This window comes from Prunus avium, chromosome 1, assembly GCF_965620075.1.
Source record: "Prunus avium chromosome 1, drPruAviu1.hap1.1, whole genome shotgun sequence".
Lineage (NCBI taxonomy): Eukaryota > Viridiplantae > Streptophyta > Magnoliopsida > Rosales > Rosaceae > Prunus > Prunus avium.
In genome coordinates, this window is record NC_142284.1 from 37,764,619 (window position 1) to 37,785,816 (window position 21,198).

The 21,198-nt window shown below is 38.3% G+C and overlaps 4 protein-coding genes and 1 pseudogene across 7 annotated transcripts; 2 read left to right on the plus strand and 3 right to left on the minus strand.

Annotated features, from left to right (window-relative positions):
• The first annotated feature begins 4,506 nt into the window (after positions 1 to 4,506).
• LOC110753113 (uncharacterized) lies at positions 4,507 to 5,834 on the plus strand. Its single transcript, XM_021953923.2, has 3 exons — positions 4,507 to 4,660; positions 5,007 to 5,095; positions 5,519 to 5,834. Exons 1-3 carry the CDS (start codon positions 4,631 to 4,633, stop codon positions 5,673 to 5,675), a joined length of 276 nt encoding a protein of 91 aa, XP_021809615.1. The 5' UTR covers positions 4,507 to 4,630; the 3' UTR covers positions 5,676 to 5,834.
• A 66-nt stretch (positions 5,835 to 5,900) lies between these two features.
• LOC110753112 (akuammiline synthase 1-like) lies at positions 5,901 to 8,097 on the minus strand. The gene has a single exon (XM_021953922.2). The coding sequence runs from the start codon at positions 7,553 to 7,555 to the stop codon at positions 6,227 to 6,229; it is 1,329 nt and encodes a 442-aa protein (XP_021809614.1). The 5' UTR covers positions 7,556 to 8,097; the 3' UTR covers positions 5,901 to 6,226.
• Positions 8,098 to 8,550: 453 nt separating this feature from the next.
• Positions 8,551 to 10,544, plus strand: LOC110753133 (limonoid 7-O-acetyltransferse-like). The gene has a single exon (XM_021953944.2). The coding sequence runs from the start codon at positions 9,010 to 9,012 to the stop codon at positions 10,309 to 10,311; it is 1,302 nt and encodes a 433-aa protein (XP_021809636.2). The 5' UTR covers positions 8,551 to 9,009; the 3' UTR covers positions 10,312 to 10,544.
• A 137-nt stretch (positions 10,545 to 10,681) lies between these two features.
• LOC110753132 (serine/threonine protein phosphatase 2A 59 kDa regulatory subunit B' eta isoform-like) lies at positions 10,682 to 14,720 on the minus strand (annotated as a pseudogene). The gene is made up of 3 exons (XR_015832947.1): positions 14,328 to 14,720; positions 12,447 to 14,161; positions 10,682 to 11,532 (listed from the first exon to the last, which is right to left on the minus strand). The product of XR_015832947.1 is annotated as a serine/threonine protein phosphatase 2A 59 kDa regulatory subunit B' eta isoform-like (transcript).
• A 305-nt stretch (positions 14,721 to 15,025) lies between these two features.
• LOC110753130 (serine/threonine protein phosphatase 2A 57 kDa regulatory subunit B' theta isoform) lies at positions 15,026 to 20,030 on the minus strand. 3 transcript variants are annotated; one of them, XM_021953941.2, is made up of 3 exons: positions 19,874 to 20,030; positions 17,926 to 19,628; positions 15,026 to 15,917 (listed from the first exon to the last, which is right to left on the minus strand). In XM_021953941.2, the coding sequence occupies exons 2-3, from the start codon at positions 19,132 to 19,134 to the stop codon at positions 15,564 to 15,566; spliced, it is 1,563 nt and encodes a 520-aa protein (XP_021809633.1). In that variant the 5' UTR covers positions 19,135 to 19,628; positions 19,874 to 20,030; the 3' UTR covers positions 15,026 to 15,563. The 3 variants fall into 3 exon arrangements, with proteins under 3 accessions (XP_021809633.1, XP_021809634.1, XP_088103241.1); XM_021953942.2 differs by having other exon boundaries at positions 17,926 to 19,633; positions 19,874 to 20,027; XM_088247115.1 differs by lacking the exon at positions 19,874 to 20,030 and having other exon boundaries at positions 17,926 to 19,867.
• Between the last annotated feature and the right edge of the window lie 1,168 nt (positions 20,031 to 21,198).

Here is a 21,198-nt window from a genome sequence, read left to right on the forward strand (position 1 = left end):
TATAACATATCCAAAATTCAGCCCCATTGGATAAATATGGAGTCTGTTACCTAGCAAACACAGAGCCATACTCAGGATGGATTTTATCAGCGCGCAAAATGAGTTAGCAATTTGTTTTGGCCTTAACTTCCTCCTCCGACCTTGGATTGGCCCAAATGATATATGGCTGGAAAGAAGACATTCTGAACTTCAAGTTTGAGTGCTTAAAGTCTTAATTTGCTTAAGGGAAGCCCAATTCGTAAGCCCTTGAAGTTGCTGGTCATGCTGACCTCAGGATGAGCTATTATTTCTGGTTGGAAGCTTGGTCATGGTGACATGAAGATGAGCTAGGGCTGCTGGTGGGATTTATTAGTGAAGTGCATCAACCATTTCAGATTTTATAATGGAAGTGTTGTATGCATTAGTGAAGTGCATCAACCATTTCAGATTTTATAAAACAAGTGCTGTATGCATTGCCATACTTAATTCAGATTTTCAGCTTCCTTAGGCCTATATATAGTGAGGTTTCCCAAGCTTGTAAACACACCCCAAGGGGGGGAGCTTTCAAACACTTCTCTAGAGCTCCCTTCCCTTCTCTCCCTCAAATTCTCTTAGTTTCTCTTTCTAGTTTTCAATTGTTATAATGAGATCTTTGTGCTGAAATTCTCCTTAAGTTTTTCCAAGTTCTACTTAATTTTCATTGTTATGTAAATTCTTTTCTTTAGTTTCAAGTTTGATTAGTTTCCAAGTTTCAATTATGATTTTTGTTCTTATTCATTATGCTTATAAGTTAATATGCTAGTTTGAATGATTGATCACCATTTGGGCTTGCATGTTAGCTATCTTGGTTTGAATTAAGAGTAGACACCATGCTTTAATTCGAATTGAACTATGAATAGGAAGAGTATGTATGGACATTCGACAACAGGGATTAGATACATGCTTGGTTGTTTAAATTGTTCTTCTATGCTTAGTGGGTTCCTAATGCTTAATTTTAGGTTAGACAACAAATGATCAAATTAGGGAATTAGGAACACAAGGTTATGACCAAACACCATGGCTTAATCATACTTTAGCTAGAATCAATCCATTAATCTAATTGAACTTGGGAACTTATCTGCTTGAGTTAGTTATTTCTTTCTTCCTTGTTTTATTTATTTCCTTTCTTTTTCATTTCTGTTTTGTGTAGGAAAAATGAATTGGATCATTCAATCACCAATCCTCGTGGGATCGACCTCGCACTTACATATGCTATACTACCAAACGGCTCGTGCACTTGCGAGTATCACAAGTTGAGGATGCAACTAAATCCATTTTGGTGCAGCTGTATCTACGCAACAGTGGGCAACCGTGGCCGTGTTGTAAACATGGAAGTCATGCAGTTTGACATTGGGTTGTGGGAGATGACTAGAACGTCGAATGGGAAGAGTGATGAGGGTCGGTTGGGTGGGGGCTAAAGGTTGGTTATGGGATGAGTTTGGTATGTCAGGCGTGTTCGTAGGGTTTGGAGAAGGGATTGGATTGGGTATGTCGGATGGGTCGGCTGAGTTTGGGCCGAGAGCATGAGAGTCATTTGTGTTGGGGTCGATTGGGCTTAGAAGAGAAGTTGATGTCTCGAAGTCCTATGAAAGAAGGAGAACGATCGTATCTAGTTGATGTGCTTGGGGATGGGTACTAAATGGAAACACATTTCCATGGAAGACAACATCCCGGGAGGAAAAGAATTTATGTGTGGTGAGATTGTAAACCCGATAGCCCTTTTGACCAAGAGGATAACCAACAAAAATGCAACAGCGAGCTCGTTGATCAAATTTATGTGAAGGTGTGAGGTTAGTGGCATAGCAAAGGCACCCAAAAGTACAGAGATGAGTATATGTGGGTTGCATTGTGTGAAGCATTTCGTATGGTGATTAGTGAGAAAGAAGAGGTACAGGTAGATGATTGATCAAATAACAAGCCGTTTGAATACTTTCACCCCAAAATTATAAAGGCAAGTTGTCTTGAAACTAGAGAGCCCTTCCCATGTTCAAAAGATGACGGGGTTTGTGCTCAACGACCCTATTTTGTTGGGGGGTTGAGGGGCATGAGTGATGGAAAACAATTCCTTTTGTATCTAGGAATGGTCGCATCGATATAAATTTAGCTCCGTTGTCGGCTCGAAGAGTTTTGATGTGAAAATTGAATTGTGTTTCTACCCAAGAAGTAAATGATTGTGGTATCCAAGTATAGCATGTAAAATTATCAACAATTGTCAAGAAATAACGAGCCCCTGAATGGGAATTTATTTGATGTGGTCCCCAAATATCACAATGTATTAAATCGAAAGGTGCATGATAAGAAATTGAATGAGATGGAAATGATAAACAAGTCTGTTTGGCTAACGGGCAAATGTCACAAACATGACTAGAATTGAAAGAAATTTTAGAATTTGTCTTGGTGGGAACTTGGAGAAGTCCTGTGGATGGGTGGCCAAGACGTTGGTGCCAGAGGTTGGACTGTTTCCATATGTAGTGAGCTAGGATCGGCTTTTGGTCTTGTGCCAAGTAGTAGAGGCCATTATGTTGCTTGCCTAGGCCAATCATCTTCCCTGTAGTAGGGTCTTGCACAACACAAAAATGGGAAAGAAATATCACTAATACATTGCAATGCCTGTGTCAATTTGCTGACTGATGGTAGATTAACTTGAAATTGGGGAACTTTGAGCACTTAATCAAGTTTAATGTGTGTTGTAACTTGTAATACGCCAATTGACTCAATGTGTGTCTGTCCACTGTCAGGCAATTGAATGGTGGCTGACTTGGGCAAAAGTTGCAGATTTGTTAACTCAACGGAAGAAGTCACGTGGTCTGTGGCTCCACTATCAATAATCCAACATAATTTCGAGTGTTAAGCTACATGACTCACTTGAGATGATGATGTAATAATACTTGTGGTATTTGCATAGTGTTGTGGGTTACCATCATTGTTTTTCCGAAGCATGGCCATCAGTTGGTTGTATTCCTCTGTGGTGAATTTGGGACCATCATTGGTTGGAGTCTTGTGACTTGTGTTTGAATTCTTGACACTCTCTGTCTCTACCTTGACATGATTAGCTGTTGGTTTCCTTCAGTTGGGTGGCTTCACAGACTTGCCGTGCAATTTGTGGCCAGGTGAGAAGCCATATAAATAATAACATGTTTCAACACTGAGACGATCTTGATCACAGTATGAACAATGAAGGGATGGTTTTCCCTTGTATGATTGATGAGATGATGTAGCAGCCTCTTTATTGCTTGTCGCACTCATGGCATGGTGGTTGAGATTGTCACGATTAAGGGATACCTCAACCTGTTTCTCTTGTTGAAGAACAAGAGAATATGTTTTTCGTGTGTCTAGCAGCGGATCCATCAATAAAATCTGTCCGCGTATTGCGAAATAGGCTTCGTTCAATCTTATGAGGAACTGCATAACTCTCTCCTTCTCTTTCTCTTCTCGCACGTTGACCTTTTTTATTCCACCACATGTGCAAGTTGCGGGTTCATTGTAGGACCTCAACGCATCCCATAACGCCTTCAGTTTGGGATGAGTTGGGGTCCTACAATAGGAACGTATAAATTAGAGATTGTAATTTACTTTCTCTACAAGACTTACCTAGAATGGCTTAGCTATTAATTGTATAAGAATGACATCCGATTGTATATTTCAATATCAAGAAATAGAGAGATATTCTCTTCTCTACAACAATCTTCTTATTTTTCCTTCATGGTATCAGAGCGGGTTGCCCACGTGTGAAAGCCCGATGGCCATACGTGCTCCATGTCACCCAATATGTGTTGTCCACGTGTTAGGCTTGAAAATTTGCCAAACTTGTGGAGGCATGTGAAAATGTGAATGTGAAGGTAAAAAGTCCCACATTGAAAAGTTGAGAAACCTAGCAAGGGCTTATAAGGAGTTGAGCTACTCCTACCATTGCTAATTGGTTTTGGGGTGGAACCTCAATTTCGTTCAGGCCAACTGACCTAACTCACATATACAATACTTGTGACCTTCAGATCTTCACAGATAAGATTTGTTTGAGCTGGGCTAGAGGGTTGGGAATTGGGCCGTTCCATTTGAAGCCTTTTTGGGTTCAGCACCATTCGAAATCTAAGAATAATTCTTATCTTTTTTCGTACATAACAATCTTGGTTTTTTGTTTCCTGATATACAAACTTTGTTATCTTTCAGAATTAGATAACTGTTATTACCCTAATAATCTGATCCGTCTGAAAACAAAGTTTTTGGTCAGCATGCAAAAATAATCACATTAGCGTTACACATTTCACGGAAATTAGAAAGGCCACAAAAAAAAAAAAAAAAAAAATTTAGTAATTATGCCCAAAATGATATCTTCCAACAAAAAATAAAAATTTATGCCAAAAATGGTCTTAAAAAATTGGATGATAGGCCTTGTTTTTCTTCATTTTCCGTACACGCTCAACCTTTCATTTTTGTTGAAGTCTAAATCGGGTAATTAGTGCCTGCAATAAATACAGAGGTCATAATTGTGAAAAAACTTGCCCTGTTCTGCCCTGTCTCTCTCTCTCTCTCTCTCTCTCAATCCTCCTCCTAGAGAAGAAGAAGAAGATTCATCTTCTATTTTCTTCTCTTTGTTTTATTCCACAGATTCAGCATGGCTTCCTCCAGATGGTTAAAGCCTGAGGTATTTTTAATTTCTTTCTTTCTCCTTGCCCCCACCCCACTGTTATTTTATTTTTTATAATTATATTTTTCTGTGGTTGTTTTTATCAAAACTTTTTCTTTCTGTTTGGTTGGTGAGAAACTGAGAGAAAGTAAGAGAAAAAGGGTCATGATTCATGAATGATATGTTTTCATGTTGTTTTGGCCTTAAAAGAAGAAGGGAACAAAAGGGTTTGTGTGATGATGATTGTCTATGCATGTAGGGTGTGCTTGTTGCGCTGCCTTTTATTTGACTTGTAGTGCAAGGTTTAATTAACCCTCGAATTATGGCTAATCACATAAAGGCTATTTTTGCCCTGGATGTGTAGGTGTACCCACTATTTGCTGCCGTTGGTGCAGCTGTTGGAATCTGTGGCATGCAGCTTGTTAGAAACATCTGCACCAACCCTGAAGTCAGGTATATCAAAAATCAAATTTCACTGCAATTCCATGAGTAAATAAATCTTTAGGCCATGTTTGGTAACTAAGATTGAATTAAATTGGATTGATTGGAAAGTATAATTAGTATCATTTATTAACTCTAGTGTTCTGGGTTTGTGGCACGGGCTCCCGGATTATGTATCCCACATTCTTGGTAAGGATAAATTATCCTACAAAAATGCACATAATGGTATTATGGTGAGATTATCTTTTATCCCATCCACGTTCAGTTGGGAGCACCAAACATAGTATTGGATCAAGTTAATCCAATCTTACTACTTATCCTACCTACCAAATGAGACCTAAGAGTCTTAAAATCACAGGCATCTACAAAAATAGGGTTAAGAATAAAAGCACATGCTTATCTGCATTTAACCTAAATTTGAATATGGTTTTTCAGGGTTAACAAGGAGAACAGAGCTGCTGGGGTGCTTGATAACCATGCAGAGGGAGAGAGATATAAAGAACATGGACTGAGGAAATATGTTCGCAACAAAAGCCCCCAGATCATGCCTACCATCAACAAATTCTTCTCAGACCCACAGATTCGAGACTGAAACACGGATTATGCGATTCGGCTCTGGATTTGTTTGATTGGAAAATGTAGGACAAGTTTGTTTCATGAAAGTGTTGTGAGACAATTATGTACTACAAAGTTGCCAATTTTTTGGTGCATGATCCATCTAATTCATCAATAAAGTTCATATTTTTCCAAACTCAGGCCTGAAATAAATTTCCAGCTTTGGTTATAGAGGTTAAGAAATATAACCATCAATTGTTCATGTGAGTAAAATACACATAAAAGTTTCACATGAACCCAAATGTGCACTTGCAAATATGAGAGGCTTCAAATTTGGGCTAATGTTATGAAAAAGAAACAGAATGGGGAGGGGGTTAAATATATTCCTCTGATTTTACAAGAAAATACAACTGTACTTGAAATGTTTTCAAATAGCTTGTTTTTTATTAGGGTATCTTGTTTCAAAGCCTCATATTAATTTTTCGACATCATTAGAGTGGAAAAATACATTCAAGAACATTTATAAAAACAAACACAAGCATGCACGCGCGCGCACACACACACAAAGATTTGAAGCTCGGATGGAGTTCAAATGACACTCGGATTCAAAGAAGCGAAAGCAAGAAGCTCTGCATCACGCTCAAACACATCCAATTCCTGCTTTTCCAAGTTCACATAAGCTTCAATCCCTTCGCCATCCCTTGTATCGATCATGAAAACAGCATTCTTCATGGCACAGCTAGCAATAGTGACCCAAATTGGCTTTCCCCAACCAAAGTCAGCTTCATACACTGGGAATCTGCACCAGCTGCTGCATCTATATATGACCAAATTCCCTTTAGAAAATGGTTTCCTTGATTCTTGGATACACTCTTTAAAGATGGACGGCCATTGATCTTTCACACGAAACTTTCTGACATACGTGTCACAAAATTTGGTCATTCTCTGCTTCATTTGACCCACGAGATCATGCAACTCAACCACACTGTCCTCAGCCGTGGACACTGTAAAGAACCAAATCATGCTGCCTGCAGAGCTTTGTGGCAATGGAGGGACCATTCTAGCGCGGAGGTTCACCGTCTGGATGAAAGTGGTTGGGTTTGAGGACGACCCGGAAGTTGATCTCAATGCAGAAATGGCACGGCTATGAATAAAAGCAGTCACAGCCTCAACTCTTGTGGGGTTTTGCAATTTTTCCGCGACTATGGCTTTGAGGGCAGCAATCTTTGTTGCATCAAACACAAATCTCTTGGTCACACAATTGCTTTTCTCAATCATGGCTTCTGGCGACAGTGGCAGATCACATCGGGGAAAGACAGTTGCTGAGATGAACTCAGGAGACGGTACATATTGATCACATTTTTTGTTGTTACGGGCCACCGCTGCCCAGTCGTTGATGAAGTTGATCATGGTGGAGGTATCAGCTATCTTATGTGACATGCAGATGCCAACTGCCATCCCACCACAGTCAAGGAAGCTTACTTGTACAGCCAAGAGGACGTTGATATTCGTATCGTCGTTCCACTGCAGATTGTCTGTGAATAACAGGTCCAGCACCTCATCTTTAGGGTGCTCAAGAATCTCAGAAAGCTCAATGTTTTTTATTCTTGCTTCTACAAATGTGACCCCATCATCATTGCAGTGAATGGAGACTCTATCTCTGATCCTACCGGCAAACGGGTAGTATTTCGCTAGTGTTTCTGATAGAGATTTCTTGAGATGGTTGGATTTATCACCACCAGTCAAGAAATCAGGTGTCTCAGAGGCCTCCTTGGGATAGAAGTAAACAACTGGAACATAAGTATGAGGATTAACCTGTTCGAGGAAAGAAAGGTTGTATGTTCTATTGTGTGGTGAAGTTGAAGTGAAAGGTTTGATGGTTTCTCTGGATATAATTTCAACTTCCATGGTCGTCATAAAATTGTAAAGATTTAAGATCACAAATCTTAGATGAAGAGTTCATTTGTTATGCAGAGGATGCAAACTAATAAAGTGACATTGAAATTCATTGGCAATAATGTGGCTGGACCACATGAATTATTGTCATTTATTCAAATTTCTGTACAGTATAAAGTTGAACACTTGAAAGTGAAAGGATGATCCTAATTAACTAAAATTAAGGACGAAAGAAAAATATATTCTATCTCAGGGGGGAAGGCCAAAATTATAAAGGCCAAACAAGGAATCTTTGGGGTTTCTTTAGGGAATCGCTGGGTGTTGCAAAGAGACAATGGGAAATGAGGGTGTGTTTGATTTGATTAGCTGGAAATAATAGGCTATGACTAAAATAAAACAACCTTCGGTGGTGGCATTGATTTAAAATAAATAAATAAACCTTTTGGCGGTAGTTTTAAGCGTGTGCATTGGTGCCTATGATTGGATTGGATTATATTAGGCACTAAATTTAGGGTAAAATGAATGAAGAAAGGCATCTCCTATCAACAGTTTGTTTGCCCAACAAGAATGTATAGGGATAATGGCATACTGGCAGGGCCAATTCTAACCAGTACAAGTATTACAATTTTTATTTTTATTTTTTTAGTTTGGTCAAGTCCTCCTCCAATTCGATATTTTTTGTGTCAAAAACTTGTTCAAAGTTCAAACTCCTAACTCCCACTCCATAAGTTTGTTGATCAACACTTTCATCAGCCTTGCTCCCTTCCCTTGGTCAAAACTTCATCTACTTATCTGTGGAGCTCAAGTCCTAAGTGACAGTGACTTAACCAGGAAGAAAGTCCTATAACTAAAGACTTATTAAGCATTAAAAAATAAAAATTAAACACAGGCAGTAGGCGTACGTAGCGGTATGACATACATGATTTACATATGCGTATGTTTAACCTACGCCATGTATACTCTACACTGGATGACCAGCTAAAGCTTCTAGATAGCTTAGACAAGTTTCCACATTGTCTTCTGTTGTGTGGTTTTTTCGTTTGTTTTGTTCTTTTGGTGTTTTTGCTTCCTGTTCTTGTTTTTAGTTCTTTGGTTTGATGTGTCTGTCCTGTTTGTTTGGTTGGGTTTGGCTCCCCTTTGGTGTTTTTGCTTCCTGTTCTTTGTTTTTAGTTCTTTGGTTTGATGTGTCTGTCCTGTTTGTTTGGTTGGGTTTGGCTCCCCTTTGTGTTTTTGCTTCCTGTTCTTTGTTTTTAGTTCTTTGGTTTGATGTGTCTGTCCTGTTTGTTTGGTTGGGTTTGGCTCCCCTTTGGGCCTTTGCCGGTTGGCTTTTATGATATCTTTGTTGACAAAAAAAAAAAACGAAGCTAAAAAAGGAGTTGGTTGGTTGGTTGAACCGATATATATATATATATACAGAGCCTCTGTAATAGATTGTTCATTTCTTCAGACCTGCATTTCCTACAGAGAGAGTGAAAATGGTGATGAAGATTGAGATAGTATCTAAAGATTACTGCAAACCATCAATTCCAACCCCACACCACCTTAAGAGCTACAGACTCTCTCTGCTAGATCAGCTTTCTCCTATAGTTTACGTGCCCGTGGTTCTTTTCTATTCAGCTCCTGAAAACATTGATGATGATACGACCATTTTTTATAAGCTGAAGAAATCTTTATCAGAAACCCTGACCTGTTTCTACCCTTTGGCTGGAAGGATTGAGGGCAATACATCTGTGGATTGTGAAGACGTGGATGTTGTCTTCACAAGAGCCAGAGCTAACATTCAGCTCTCTGACATACTAAAAAGTCCAGATATGAATTTAGTGCAACAACTTCTTCCACTTGATCCCTACAATATTAGAACAGACAAGGCAGTTGCAGCCATGGCCGTCCAGTTAAACTTCTTTGACTCTGGTGGTATGGGTATCGGAATCTGCATTTCACACAAGATTGCAGACGGTGCAACACTGTCTTCTTTCCTCGATGCATGGGCTACAAGATCACGTGGTGTTGTTGAAAACATCACTCCCTCCCTAAATTCAGCCACCATCTTTTCACCTAGGGACACGCAAATTTTCAAGCCATCCAATTTGATTAAGAGAGAAAAGATTGTGACAAAGAGATTTGTGTTTGATGCTTCCAGTTTAGCCAGGATGAAAGTCAAAGCATCCAAGGGTTTGGGCATTGACGACCATGCTCCTACTCGTGTGGAAGCCGTGACAGCCCTCATATGCAAGTCTAGCATGAATGCAAAAAATGGTACATCTGGTAAGGGTAGGCCATCAATGGCGATATCCCATGTGGTGAATTTAAGGGAAAGAATGGCTCCACCTTTGCCAGAGCATTCTTTTGGTAATATCTGGTGGTTTGCTGTTGCATCCATAATGAAAGATGAAAGAAATATAGAGCTGCATGATATTGTGGTTCAATTAAGAAAAGTAATAAGGAAGATCAATGATGATTATGCGAAGAAACTTCAAGGTGAGGATGGGTTTTCACATGCATGCGAGCATGTAAAAGAAACACGTGAGTTGGTCTCTCAAGGAGAAGTTGAGTTTTACAAGTTCAGCAGTTGGGTTAGGTTTCCATTTTATAACACTGATTTTGGATGGGGAAAACCCATCTGGGCATGCATTAGCAATGTGCCCGTTAAAAATGTTGTCATATTGATGAGTAGTAGCTCTGGTGACGGTATAGAGGCATGGGTGACCTTGGAAGAAGAAGATATGGCTAAATTGGAATGTGATCATGAGCTTCTGGAGTTTTGTCTCCTGGCATAAAGCTCTTAGGACTACGTAACTAGTTTCTTTAGTAGAAGATATGGCTAAATTTGAATCTGATCAGGAGCTTCTGGAATTTTGTTTCCTGGCATCAAGCTCTTAGGATTACGTAACTAGTTTCTTCAGTAGTCTAGTCCTATGGTTCAAGTAGTTTCTCCACTGTCTTTGGCACATGCATGCCTTGGAGACCCTGCTCTCTTTCCTAGTACCTATTATAACTTTAATGGAATAGCTTCATTCATTTTCAACTTTGAAATAGATTAGAATGACACGAAGGCAGAGTCATTATTATCTAGTAATTTGGAATCAATGCTTAGGAACATAAAACCCAAAGCAAACCAATTAAGAACATTCATTCCAACAAAAGGCATTCAGAAGTATCAATATATTCAAAAATTCAAACACAAACGGATTGTTTAGATATTATAATACATACACATACAGAAACGAAACTAAGTAGTTTAGTAAATACTTCAAACCAATTAAATCAACTCCAAGTGGATAAAATTACCTGTATTTTGTAGGCTTCTTTCATGTCAACCCTTATAACCATCAACTATAGCTCTATGTTCGCTATCCTCAATGTGTAATGCAGCTTCTAACTCCTGTTTTGTTGTTTCCAGCATACGGTATCTGTGCAAATTCCAGAATCACGAACTTCATTGCTGTGTAGAGTTTCTCTTGAACGTTAGGGTGAAAAGAGCCAAAAATAGAGGGGCAAACAGAAAAGAGTATGGACAACCATCTATTAGTGTTCAACCTCTCAAAGCACACAACCACACAATGCTCCCTCCCAAACGAGCCAAAAAACAGTAAAAAAGAAACACAAGACCTTCGAACTACATGAATATATCCCTCTATCATTAGTTTGAAGATGTTTCAATTGGGTTCAAGCGGCGAACAACTGCTCCACTTGCTAACAGCATTAGAAGCAGCACTCTCTTCTAAGCGCTTCCAGGTGGTTTCATGTTTTGTTTTAATCTCCTCCATATTTGCTTCATCTTCCTGAAATTTAAGCAAACACTCCTCAAATAGCTCAGGATCAACATCAGAGTAGATTTTACGGACGTTTAATGTCAAGCTCCGGGCCACTTGGTTCCAGTGGTAGCGACCATTCTTCTCCAAGGCTGGAAAGATGATGGGCACTATGACTTTACGGTTTTGTCTGATTAAGTTCTCAATGTGATCATTGTTCCATAAGTACAATGCCCTCTCTGCCACCTATAAAAGCAAGCATCAGTCAGCTCAAGATTTTTGGTCAGGATAGGTAGGGAATGTCTTGTTATCACAAGTAAAACTAGGAACGTAATTCTGAGTATATTCCGGATCAGGATTTCATACAGAAAACTGGAATTTAGTAAATGAAAGGCAACGAAGAAATAGTACTAGATGCTAATTCCTAGATTCAGTCAATATGCCAAAAGATATTCCAAAAATTGCTTGACATTTGACAAACACAAGAGTGAACAGTTAATCCTATTAAATGGTTTGACCTCAGACATGCATAATTATTCAGCATCTCCAACTAGGGGGTCAGCAGCATAATAGCATTTGATCCTCTATACCATTACCATCAGTCAAAATCATCCAAGCGATAATAAGACAACTGTTAAACAATGCAATCCAGCAACAACGATCAGTTATATGTAGCAGTCACTATTTAGAATTTTCACCAGAATCATATAGATATGCATCTGTGCCAAAGAAACATTTTATCTGTACTGAAAACTATATCAACGTGAAAAGAGGCATTAATTGTGAGCTTAACCTTTCTAAAACTATAACATTGTCCAAGAAAAGAATTCAGAAGAAGTACCTGGTACTCGAATATGGATGGAATTACAACAACAATGACTAATGGTCTATAAAAAGGTAAAAATAAACCAGATAGCAGACAATACTTATCAGATTTAATGAAAGGTGAGATGCAAAGCCTTTTAGAGCGCAAGAGGAAGAGAGAGATTGGTTCTCCCCACCTCTTTTTCTCTCTTCAATAACTTTTTCTTAAATACAACAAAGACATGTTTCCAGAATTAGACTAAATTTACTTACTAAGGAAAGAGCTAAAGACTTGGAAAGTCTGAACATGCAAAGCGCAAAGAAACATTAAATTAGAAGAAGACACAGCTCACTACCTGAAAGTGTGAACTGCTCAAGCAACGAGATAGTTGGCGGAAGAGGGGTACCATACATCTTTGAAACTCTGCTGGCTGAGTTGCTTCTAAAATTTCCTCCAGCTCACTTAGGAACATGACTTCCTTTGAACTATTTGTAATTGGCCAGTATTTTAATAAGCCTCTTATAATAGTATCTGCAAGCTTGCAATCTTTCTCTACAAACTGTGAAATGCAGTAGGACAACTGCTGATGGTACATTTGTAAGCATTTTGGTTTGTGAAGGGGGATCAGAACCTGAACAAGGAAGAGTTTGTGTTCTTCTTTAAGTGGAAGAGCAAATCCATTGATTATACTGCCCAAAACCTCTAAAAGCTCAGCAATCCCATTATGCTTTTCTGTTTCGAAAATAAATCGGAAAAATATATTGTTGATTGCCTTCCTAATGAATGGGCGATGCACCATAAACTTTCCATAGATGCGATGCAGAATTGTTTTCAAATACTCCCTTTCCCTAGGATCCTCAGAATCAAAGAGATCCAATACTTTGAGTACAAAAGACTGGTCAATGTACCTCTTAGCCAACTTTGCATCTGTCTCAGGCGATGCAACAAACCTCAGTAAAAATTCGTACACAATCTGTAAGTGTGACCATGCAGGGTCCATCAAGGGCTCCTCCTCCTCCAAATCAAATGCTTCCAAAACCTTGTTCTCACGGGGCTGCGGAGAGAACGACCTGAACAAATTCACTGTTACCACCTTTATAACCTCTTGCACAACAGTTTCAGTAAATTTTCCATTTGCAGAAGTAACATAATCTACCAGCTCTAGCAACGTCTGCCGCTTGATGTCTTTTTCTCTCAGATGTTTTGTTGGGTCAGTGAAGTCAAACACTACGCAACACAAGTTCAGCTTTTTCATAAACAAGTTCTGCTTCTCAGAGCTTGGTACATCCCTAAATGCTGGCAACGCTTGATAAGAAGCAGTAGCAGAACTTCCATTTAGATTTGAATTTACAAGTTGAGGGAGCTTACTTCCATGGCTATATCCTAAATTTGAAGCAGAATCAAGACCCAACAGAGGTAGGCTGTTTGAGTTAATTGGCCTATTACATACTACGTCACTGCTTCTTGAACTTAATGAAGAGGCAGATGAACCCCCAAACTCACGATTCTCAGCTGACTTAGATGGCTTCCGTGGAAGCTTACCAAGTATCTGCTTGATCATGATTTGAAAAAGAAATGGCCTCAAACACAAATCCTGTCAAGCCCAGTTGTGGGTGGAAGCTCCTTCAAAGTAGAACCCAATTGATACCTCAAATAACAGAGTCAAAACCCAGATACATACAACCCATTTCAAAACAATGAACAACAAAATCGATATTATAAGAAATAAAAAATCCAGATAGAGACACCCATTTCCATATGAAGATAAAGTAATCCCAGAATCAATAATCAAGGGAAGCAAAACTCTTGTTTTCATATATCATTCTCTTCTAAGAATTTCAGAATCTCTATATATCTGTAGCAATCTGAATAAAGTAGAAGAATTTGACACCTTGAGAGTCAAACTTAGAAGCCCAGAAGCAGAAACTGGCACCCTCAAGTCAAAGATCAATAACAACTTCCCAAAGTAGAATATATACACCAGAAGCTCTTGTCTTCAATCTTCTGAGTGTATTTACCAAATCAGCAGCTACCCAAGTGGCTCACTGGCTGACACGATCTGGATGCGATCTAAAACACAAAGATAGCATTCCTTATCATTACCAATAAAAAAACTCAAAAGGGCAAAGTGATTCATAAAAGAAAAATCTAAGAGGGTGCCAGCAAAAAGCAAAAGGATAATGAAGTAATCTGATATTATAATAAAATAAAGAAAATGGATGAATTTTATACTTACAGAAGCAGGAGTCTAAGCAGAGGAAGAAAGCAAGGAGCTTTTTTCTTTTGTTCTTTATTCAATTTTGGGTCAAGAGAGAAAAGAGAGAGAGAGAGGAAGAAGACAAGCTGACCAGAACAGCCCTGAAGAACAGAACCTTCACAATTTCATAGTTCCCTGTCATATTATATTAAGCCTGTGAGAGAGAAGGTAAAAGAAAAAAAAAAGTTGGCAAAAAAGCAAAAAGGTAAACGAGCCAAAGCTCGCCCTCCCTTTCTCTGTCCAATCCCAGTAAGCAGGTTCAACTCAAGACATTATTTTGTTAAACACAAGTTGGACTTGGAGGGAGAGAGAGAGAGTGAGAGAATGTGTGCCGTATCATATGTATGGCTTTGTAGATATTGTTTGGCTCTATGTGTTTTGATTGACGCGTTCAATAGTATTAAGCTTCTACCCAACGTTAAAGGGAGAATTATCCCCACAGAACATTTGAGCAACATCAAAGTCGCCAACTCACTGCCAACCCATCGAACCAGAATCAGAGTCTCTGTGTTATTCTATTTTTTCTTTTTTTGTCTGGATGCTTCCTAGTCGTTATTTGAGTTTTTTTTTTTATTGAAGGTAATTTCAATTTAGTACTAGGTATCCCAATCCGTTACACAATTGAATTTTTTTTCCTTAACTAGATTAAATATTATAACATACGTGAGTTAGGCAAGTTGATAAAGACAAAAAACTTTAAAAATTCATATATAAAAGAAGTCCACAAGCGAACGTTTGGTGTCTAAGCCCCAAGGATGTTCAGGTTCAACGAAGAGACAGACAACAAACCGGCTGTGAACAAGCTAAGCTAGGCCTAGGCTGATCGGAGTTATCTGTTGTCCATCATCTCTTGTTGAAGCTGAAAGAAGAAGAACTTTGTCAAAACTGTGTCCTGCTGCTGCATACACTAGTCTAGGGGTGGTAGAATTGCATATCTGTATATCATTTTAAGCAAAAGAACAGCTATGAAATAACATTACAAGAAACAAATGAGGCAGAATGTTTGTTGGACTATGTGGTCATCTGCCAGAAACTTTTCCTAGCTACAACTACAACATACACGCATATGATGTTGGAATATTCAGTAGCAATGAGCAATCAACAAAGTACGAGCATTCCACCACCTGAACCATTTTGCCGGTAGTATTACCAATCCCATTTCGATCAGAGAAAAAAATTGGATGTCATTGAATGGTCAACTTTCTTCAGCTAAACTCAACTAGAGCGGGGAGGTGCTTTGCCGAAAACAAGCACAGGTTCGTTGCTTGCAGCTTTCTTTGCAGCAACTTCTTCCAAACGTTTCCATGTGGCATCACGTCGTGCTTTAACCTCTTCCTCCTTTGACTCATCTTCCTCAAACTGGAGTAAGCATTCCTTGTACAGCTCTGGATCAAGATCTTGGAAGATTTTGCGGACATTTAAGGTCAAGCTATGGACAGCCTGATTCCAATGGTTTCTAGCATTTTTCTCCAATGCAGGGAAGATAATGGGCAGTATAACTTTACGATTCTGTCTGATTAAGTTCTCAATGTGATCGTTGTTCCATAAAAATAAAGCTCTCTCTGCCACCTGGCACAACAAGAATTGATTGCATTAGATTCAAGAATCAAAAGCTGCAATGGGACATGACCGCTAAAACATAAATAATCAACTGGCATGGAACTCTACTTATTTCTCAAAACAAAAAAGTGAATGTTTCGGTCTGAAGCGCCCCCAATACAAGTGAATAGGCTTAACTTCATACAGACTAGTGTTAAACTTCAATACAATTGACTGGTATAAAACCTCCCGAGAATATTTGGTCAAAGTACATTTGACAGTTAGTCATCCACTGCAAAGAGAATTCATATGCATAACCATTTCATAAGTTCACTTCAGTTCTATTTTGTGTTGAACATTTGGTTATATGGAGTAATGTAGTCTAGAAAAAAGAGATTGAGCACCTTATTGTTCATGGAACATTTTCACAATTCCTGTAGCATTTTTTTTTTCCTGATAAGCCACAATTCGTTTAATACATAACTATTTCCTCAAGACAACAAACTAAAAAAATTTATGGGAGTTTGAATTCCACATTGCTACTAAATGGGATTAACAGTGACGCTACTTTTTAAGTGAGAACATCGTGATACTAATCTTGAAAGACTCAGGAAAAAAGGTAGAACCCAATAGATATTTAAAATGTTCCCTAAACGTTTAAAAAAAATTCAATGTTACAAAAATGGAACATCCAACAAGCACCCAAATTTTCCAAGACATCATCTTAAGATCCTCTCAACAGGCACACTCGTTGTCATAATTAAAATCCTAAAACCATTTGTGTAAAAACAGAGACTAATCAAGTACTGCAGGACGAACTTTGACCATTGGGATCTATAAGATATTACAAAGACTGAGCTTTAAACTCTTATGATATTCTAACTTTCTTCCTAACTTTGTACAGACTTAATTTGCATCTCCCATGCATTAACAAACCATTGACTATAATGATTAAATTGCACTATCAGTCATGAAGTTGGCTGTGCACTGCATTTTAGACATTATCTTATGTTATCTTATTTCAATCTTTGATCTACTCCAACGCGGTGGAGCATAAAAAATGAGTCCTCATCTTCAACAACCAATTGCTGCTAGAACTGAGAAAGAACTCGATCATTCTCCTCCAAATTGTGTAAACAAGAAACTTGAATATTCCCGACGAACGTCCTAAAATTAAAATGACAATAAAGGAAAGGACTAACAAAAGAGAACAGAAAAATCCAACTAGAAGAGATTTCAGAGTCTTTTTTCTTTTTCTGGCTGGTAGACAGGACCCAGGGTTCAGATATCTTAATTGGTAATTTAGTAAAGCAACATTTAAGAAAGAAAAATATAGTTAGAGAAGCCCTCAACTAAAAACAACATACATGGAAAGACAAGTATAAATGTGATGTGGACATCATTAGTTAGTTTCCTGATTTATTAGTTTTCCAGATTTCACTAGGATTTTAGTTTCCAGATTTTTAGTAGGATTTGATTTAAGTTTCCTAGTTTATTATTACTTAGTTCCTTGGTGGATTAGGATTTCTGTTTTAGTAAGGGATTTTTATCCTATTGTCTCTAGGTTTTAGTTTGCTATAAATACCCCCCATGTAGTTCTTTAAAATTCAGTTGTTGAGATATAAAGAAAAGCTTATTTTCCAGAGATTGGAGACTACTTGGTGTGAAGCCAAACCCCTGGAGTGATTCCAGACCTATCCCTTTTGTTCTATTTTCTGTTTTCCATTGTTTTCGCTTCCGCTAAACTACCTAAATACTCAATTCACCCATATCCTACATCAAAATGGATCACCCACAAAATGGGAACCTAAGCTATAACTACAGAACAATTTGGATTAATGAGATTTTTAAACTTACTAAACAAAGATGGAAAGAGAAAAGAACATTAACACAAGTGTGCTTAGTATGTATCACAGTCAACATGGACAAGAAAAAAAATGATGTAGAGAACTCTTCCCATTGTAATGAAATAACAGCAGAACTTGAATATCATTCATGTTGCAGAACAAAAGCAAGTTATAAGGAAAGAACCCGCTACCTGAAAGTGAGAACTGTTTAAACAATGAGCAATCTGGCGAAACAAGGGAACCATGCAGCGCTGGAATTCAGATGGCTGAGTTGCTTCTAAAACTTCCTCTAACTCACTTAGGAACAATACTTCCTTTGAACTATTAGTGATCGGCCAGTACTTCAGTAAACCCCTTATGACAGTATCAGCAAGCTTGCAATCTTTCTCTACAAATTGTATAATGGAGTAAGATAATTGTTGATGGTACATAGCTAGGCATTTTGGTTTATGCAGGGGGATTAGAGCTCGAACAAGGAACAATTTATGCTCTTCTTTCAGTGGTAGAGCAAACCCATTTATAATACTGCCCAAAATTTCTAGGAGTTCAGAAATCCCATTATGCTTCTCAGTCTCAAAAATGAAACGATAAAAGATGTTGTTAATAGCCTTCCTGATGAATGGGCGATGCACCATAAATTTTCCGTAAACTCGGTGCAGAATTGTTTTCAAATACTCCCTTTCTCTAGGATCTTCGGAGTCAAAAAGATCAAGCAACTTGAGAATGAACGAGTGATCAACATATCTTTTAGCTAATTTTGCATCGGTCTCAGGTGATGCGACAAACCTTAACAAAAACTCGTACACTAATTGCAAGTGAGGCCATGCAGGATCCATTGAAGGTTCATCCTCTTCCAAATCAAAGCCTTCTACAACTTTATTCTCACGTGGCTGCGGGGTGAACGACCTAAACAAATTTGTAGATACCATTTTTGCAATTTCTTGCATAACAGTTTCTGTAAATTTACCATTTGCTGAAGTCACATAATCCACCAGCTCTAACAGTGTCTGTCGCTTGATCTCCTTTTCTTTCAGATGCTTTGTTGGGTCAGTGAAGTCAAATACAACACAGCACAAGTTCAGCTTTTTAATGAATAAGCTCTGCTTCTCAGAATTGGGAACATCTCTAAATCCAGGCAATGCTTCATAAGAAGAAGAGAGCACAAAGCCATTCGGCTTCAAATTTGCACCCCTCACATTCTTGTTGCCATAACTTTTCCCGACATCTGAAACAGGATTTCCGGCTGGGAAAGATGTAACCAAATTGCCAGACTTACTGGTCCCGAAATCACTGCTTCTTACACCGGTGGGAGGATTCGAATACATTGTATGGCTTCCATCACGACTTTCAGAATTCTTAGAAGACTTCCGGGGAAGCTTACTTAGTATCTGTTTGAACATAATTCATACAAACAAACAAAATGCCGCCCCTAAAAGCACAACACCAGTACCTTAGGTTCCGAAACAATTCGCAAAAACACTCTTGGGTCTAATGAGTCACAGAGCAAAAGCCGATTTCAAGAGCAACAGGTGCGTATATAATTATAATCTGAGACTATACAGAAGTTTGTTTTATGCCTGTTTCTCTGAAAACAAAGCAACAAAGGGGGCCATATACCCCCCTCTCATCCGAAAACTCCAACTAACTTATCTAACACCACAGATCAGACCAAGCTCTAAGTTACCCAATCTCAACCACCGAAAAGATAACCCTCCCTTCAGCTTTGTGCCCTTGTTAGGAAAAAGAAAAACACCCCACAAATCTCCTCGCTTTTCACCCACAAAAAATTGAACTTTTTGCTCAAAAATTGAAAACCCAGATGCCTAAGGTCACTCTAAACTAAAAAATCAGCAGCAGCTTTCTGAATTTAATCCACCAATCCCAACTCCCTTCTCTGTTCTTTCAAATCAAAAGAGGAAAAGAAAAAAAAGAGGAAAATTAGAGGTATATTCACCACATTATTCTCCTTCCCAATGTTCAAAAACTATATTGATAAACTAAATACAATGAAGTGCTCGTGAAAAAATTTTAAATTCACAAAAAGGCAAAAGCACATGCAACAGAGCAGAGGAGATGATCAAGATGAGAAAAGGGAAACCCAGATGGGAACAATGAAGAAAAGGGTTCGATAATACTTACGAGTTACGAAGGAAAGACTCGGCCTTTGTTATCCTTTATTCTCGTTGTAGTTTGTTGACTGAGAAATTATTTTTGTTGTTTATTATTTTCTGCTCGTGATTTTTTCAGTTATTCTTTTGCCTCGGAAAATTTGGGTCAATTTCTCTCTCTCTCTCTCTTTGGTTTTCTACTCCCTTCTGGGCTCTTTGGAAAAGTCAAAGTCAAAACCGAAACACCCACAGGAAGAAACCCAATACCCACGACGAGGACCAGCCCGTAGCTTTAATACGTCAATCTCCAAACCGACACCGTTTCTATGCTACATCTGGTCTTTCCGTTTAACTCTTTCCCTTTCGGGTTGGTAAAAGAGACTAGTTTCTTGTTTGGGTGGGCCTTGTGAGGTATGACTTGTATATTCGGCCCAGAGTAGTCGATATATTTCACGAAATGAATTTTGAATTAAACCTAAGCTCGTGCTAATTATTTAATTTAGTGACATTCAGTTTCTACTTTAACAATCAGTTTAGTAGTATTTCATTTTGACGGAAAAACACTCAAATTCGAATGTTCCCAAATCTAAATATCGGATAACCGGTGTTGATTAATAAAAAATTTAACTGTTAATTCAATACTATTTCACAATGTTGGAAGAAAACTCATATTCGAATCTCCCCCAAGTCCTAAATTAAAAATAAACAGAAAGCCCTTCTATTGTTTTGCCTTTATAAGGAGGCCACTTTATCTATGTTTATATATGTTAGCACAAAAACGGCGGTTTATATATGCCATTTCTACAAGATGTTGCAAAGAACCCACTAGTGTAGTTATTTGGAGTAATTGCTCCTCCAAAAAGCCCTTGGTTCGATTCAATTCCTAGTATCCAATGTAGTGTGTGAATTTGGTATGTTAAAAAAAATATCGACGTCAAGTAGCAGAAGAATAAATATTATTGCCATATGATTTCATAACGCGACGAGGCTGCGACCAGGGTAGACCTTATGTGAAGGGAGAAAAAAAATAGCAGGCTGGAAATTATTCAATCTTCAACTCATCGTGGGACACCAAGTCAAACGTCAAAGCACAAGACATTCTAGATTGGTCAGAAATTGCTTGCAAGTTTTTATCAAACTCTACTCTGGATTTTTTCTTTCTTTTACTTTTTGTTTGGATTGTAGTGGGTAAGAAATAATGTATACTAGGCTTTATTGCTATAGTGCACCCTGAAATATTGGTCAATTCTCACTTTATCCCCTTAAAGTTAAAGTGATTCACTTTGCCCCTTGACCAAGGTTTGATGTTCCACATCGCCCTTACCGTTAACTCCATCCAAAAATCTGTTAAATTTG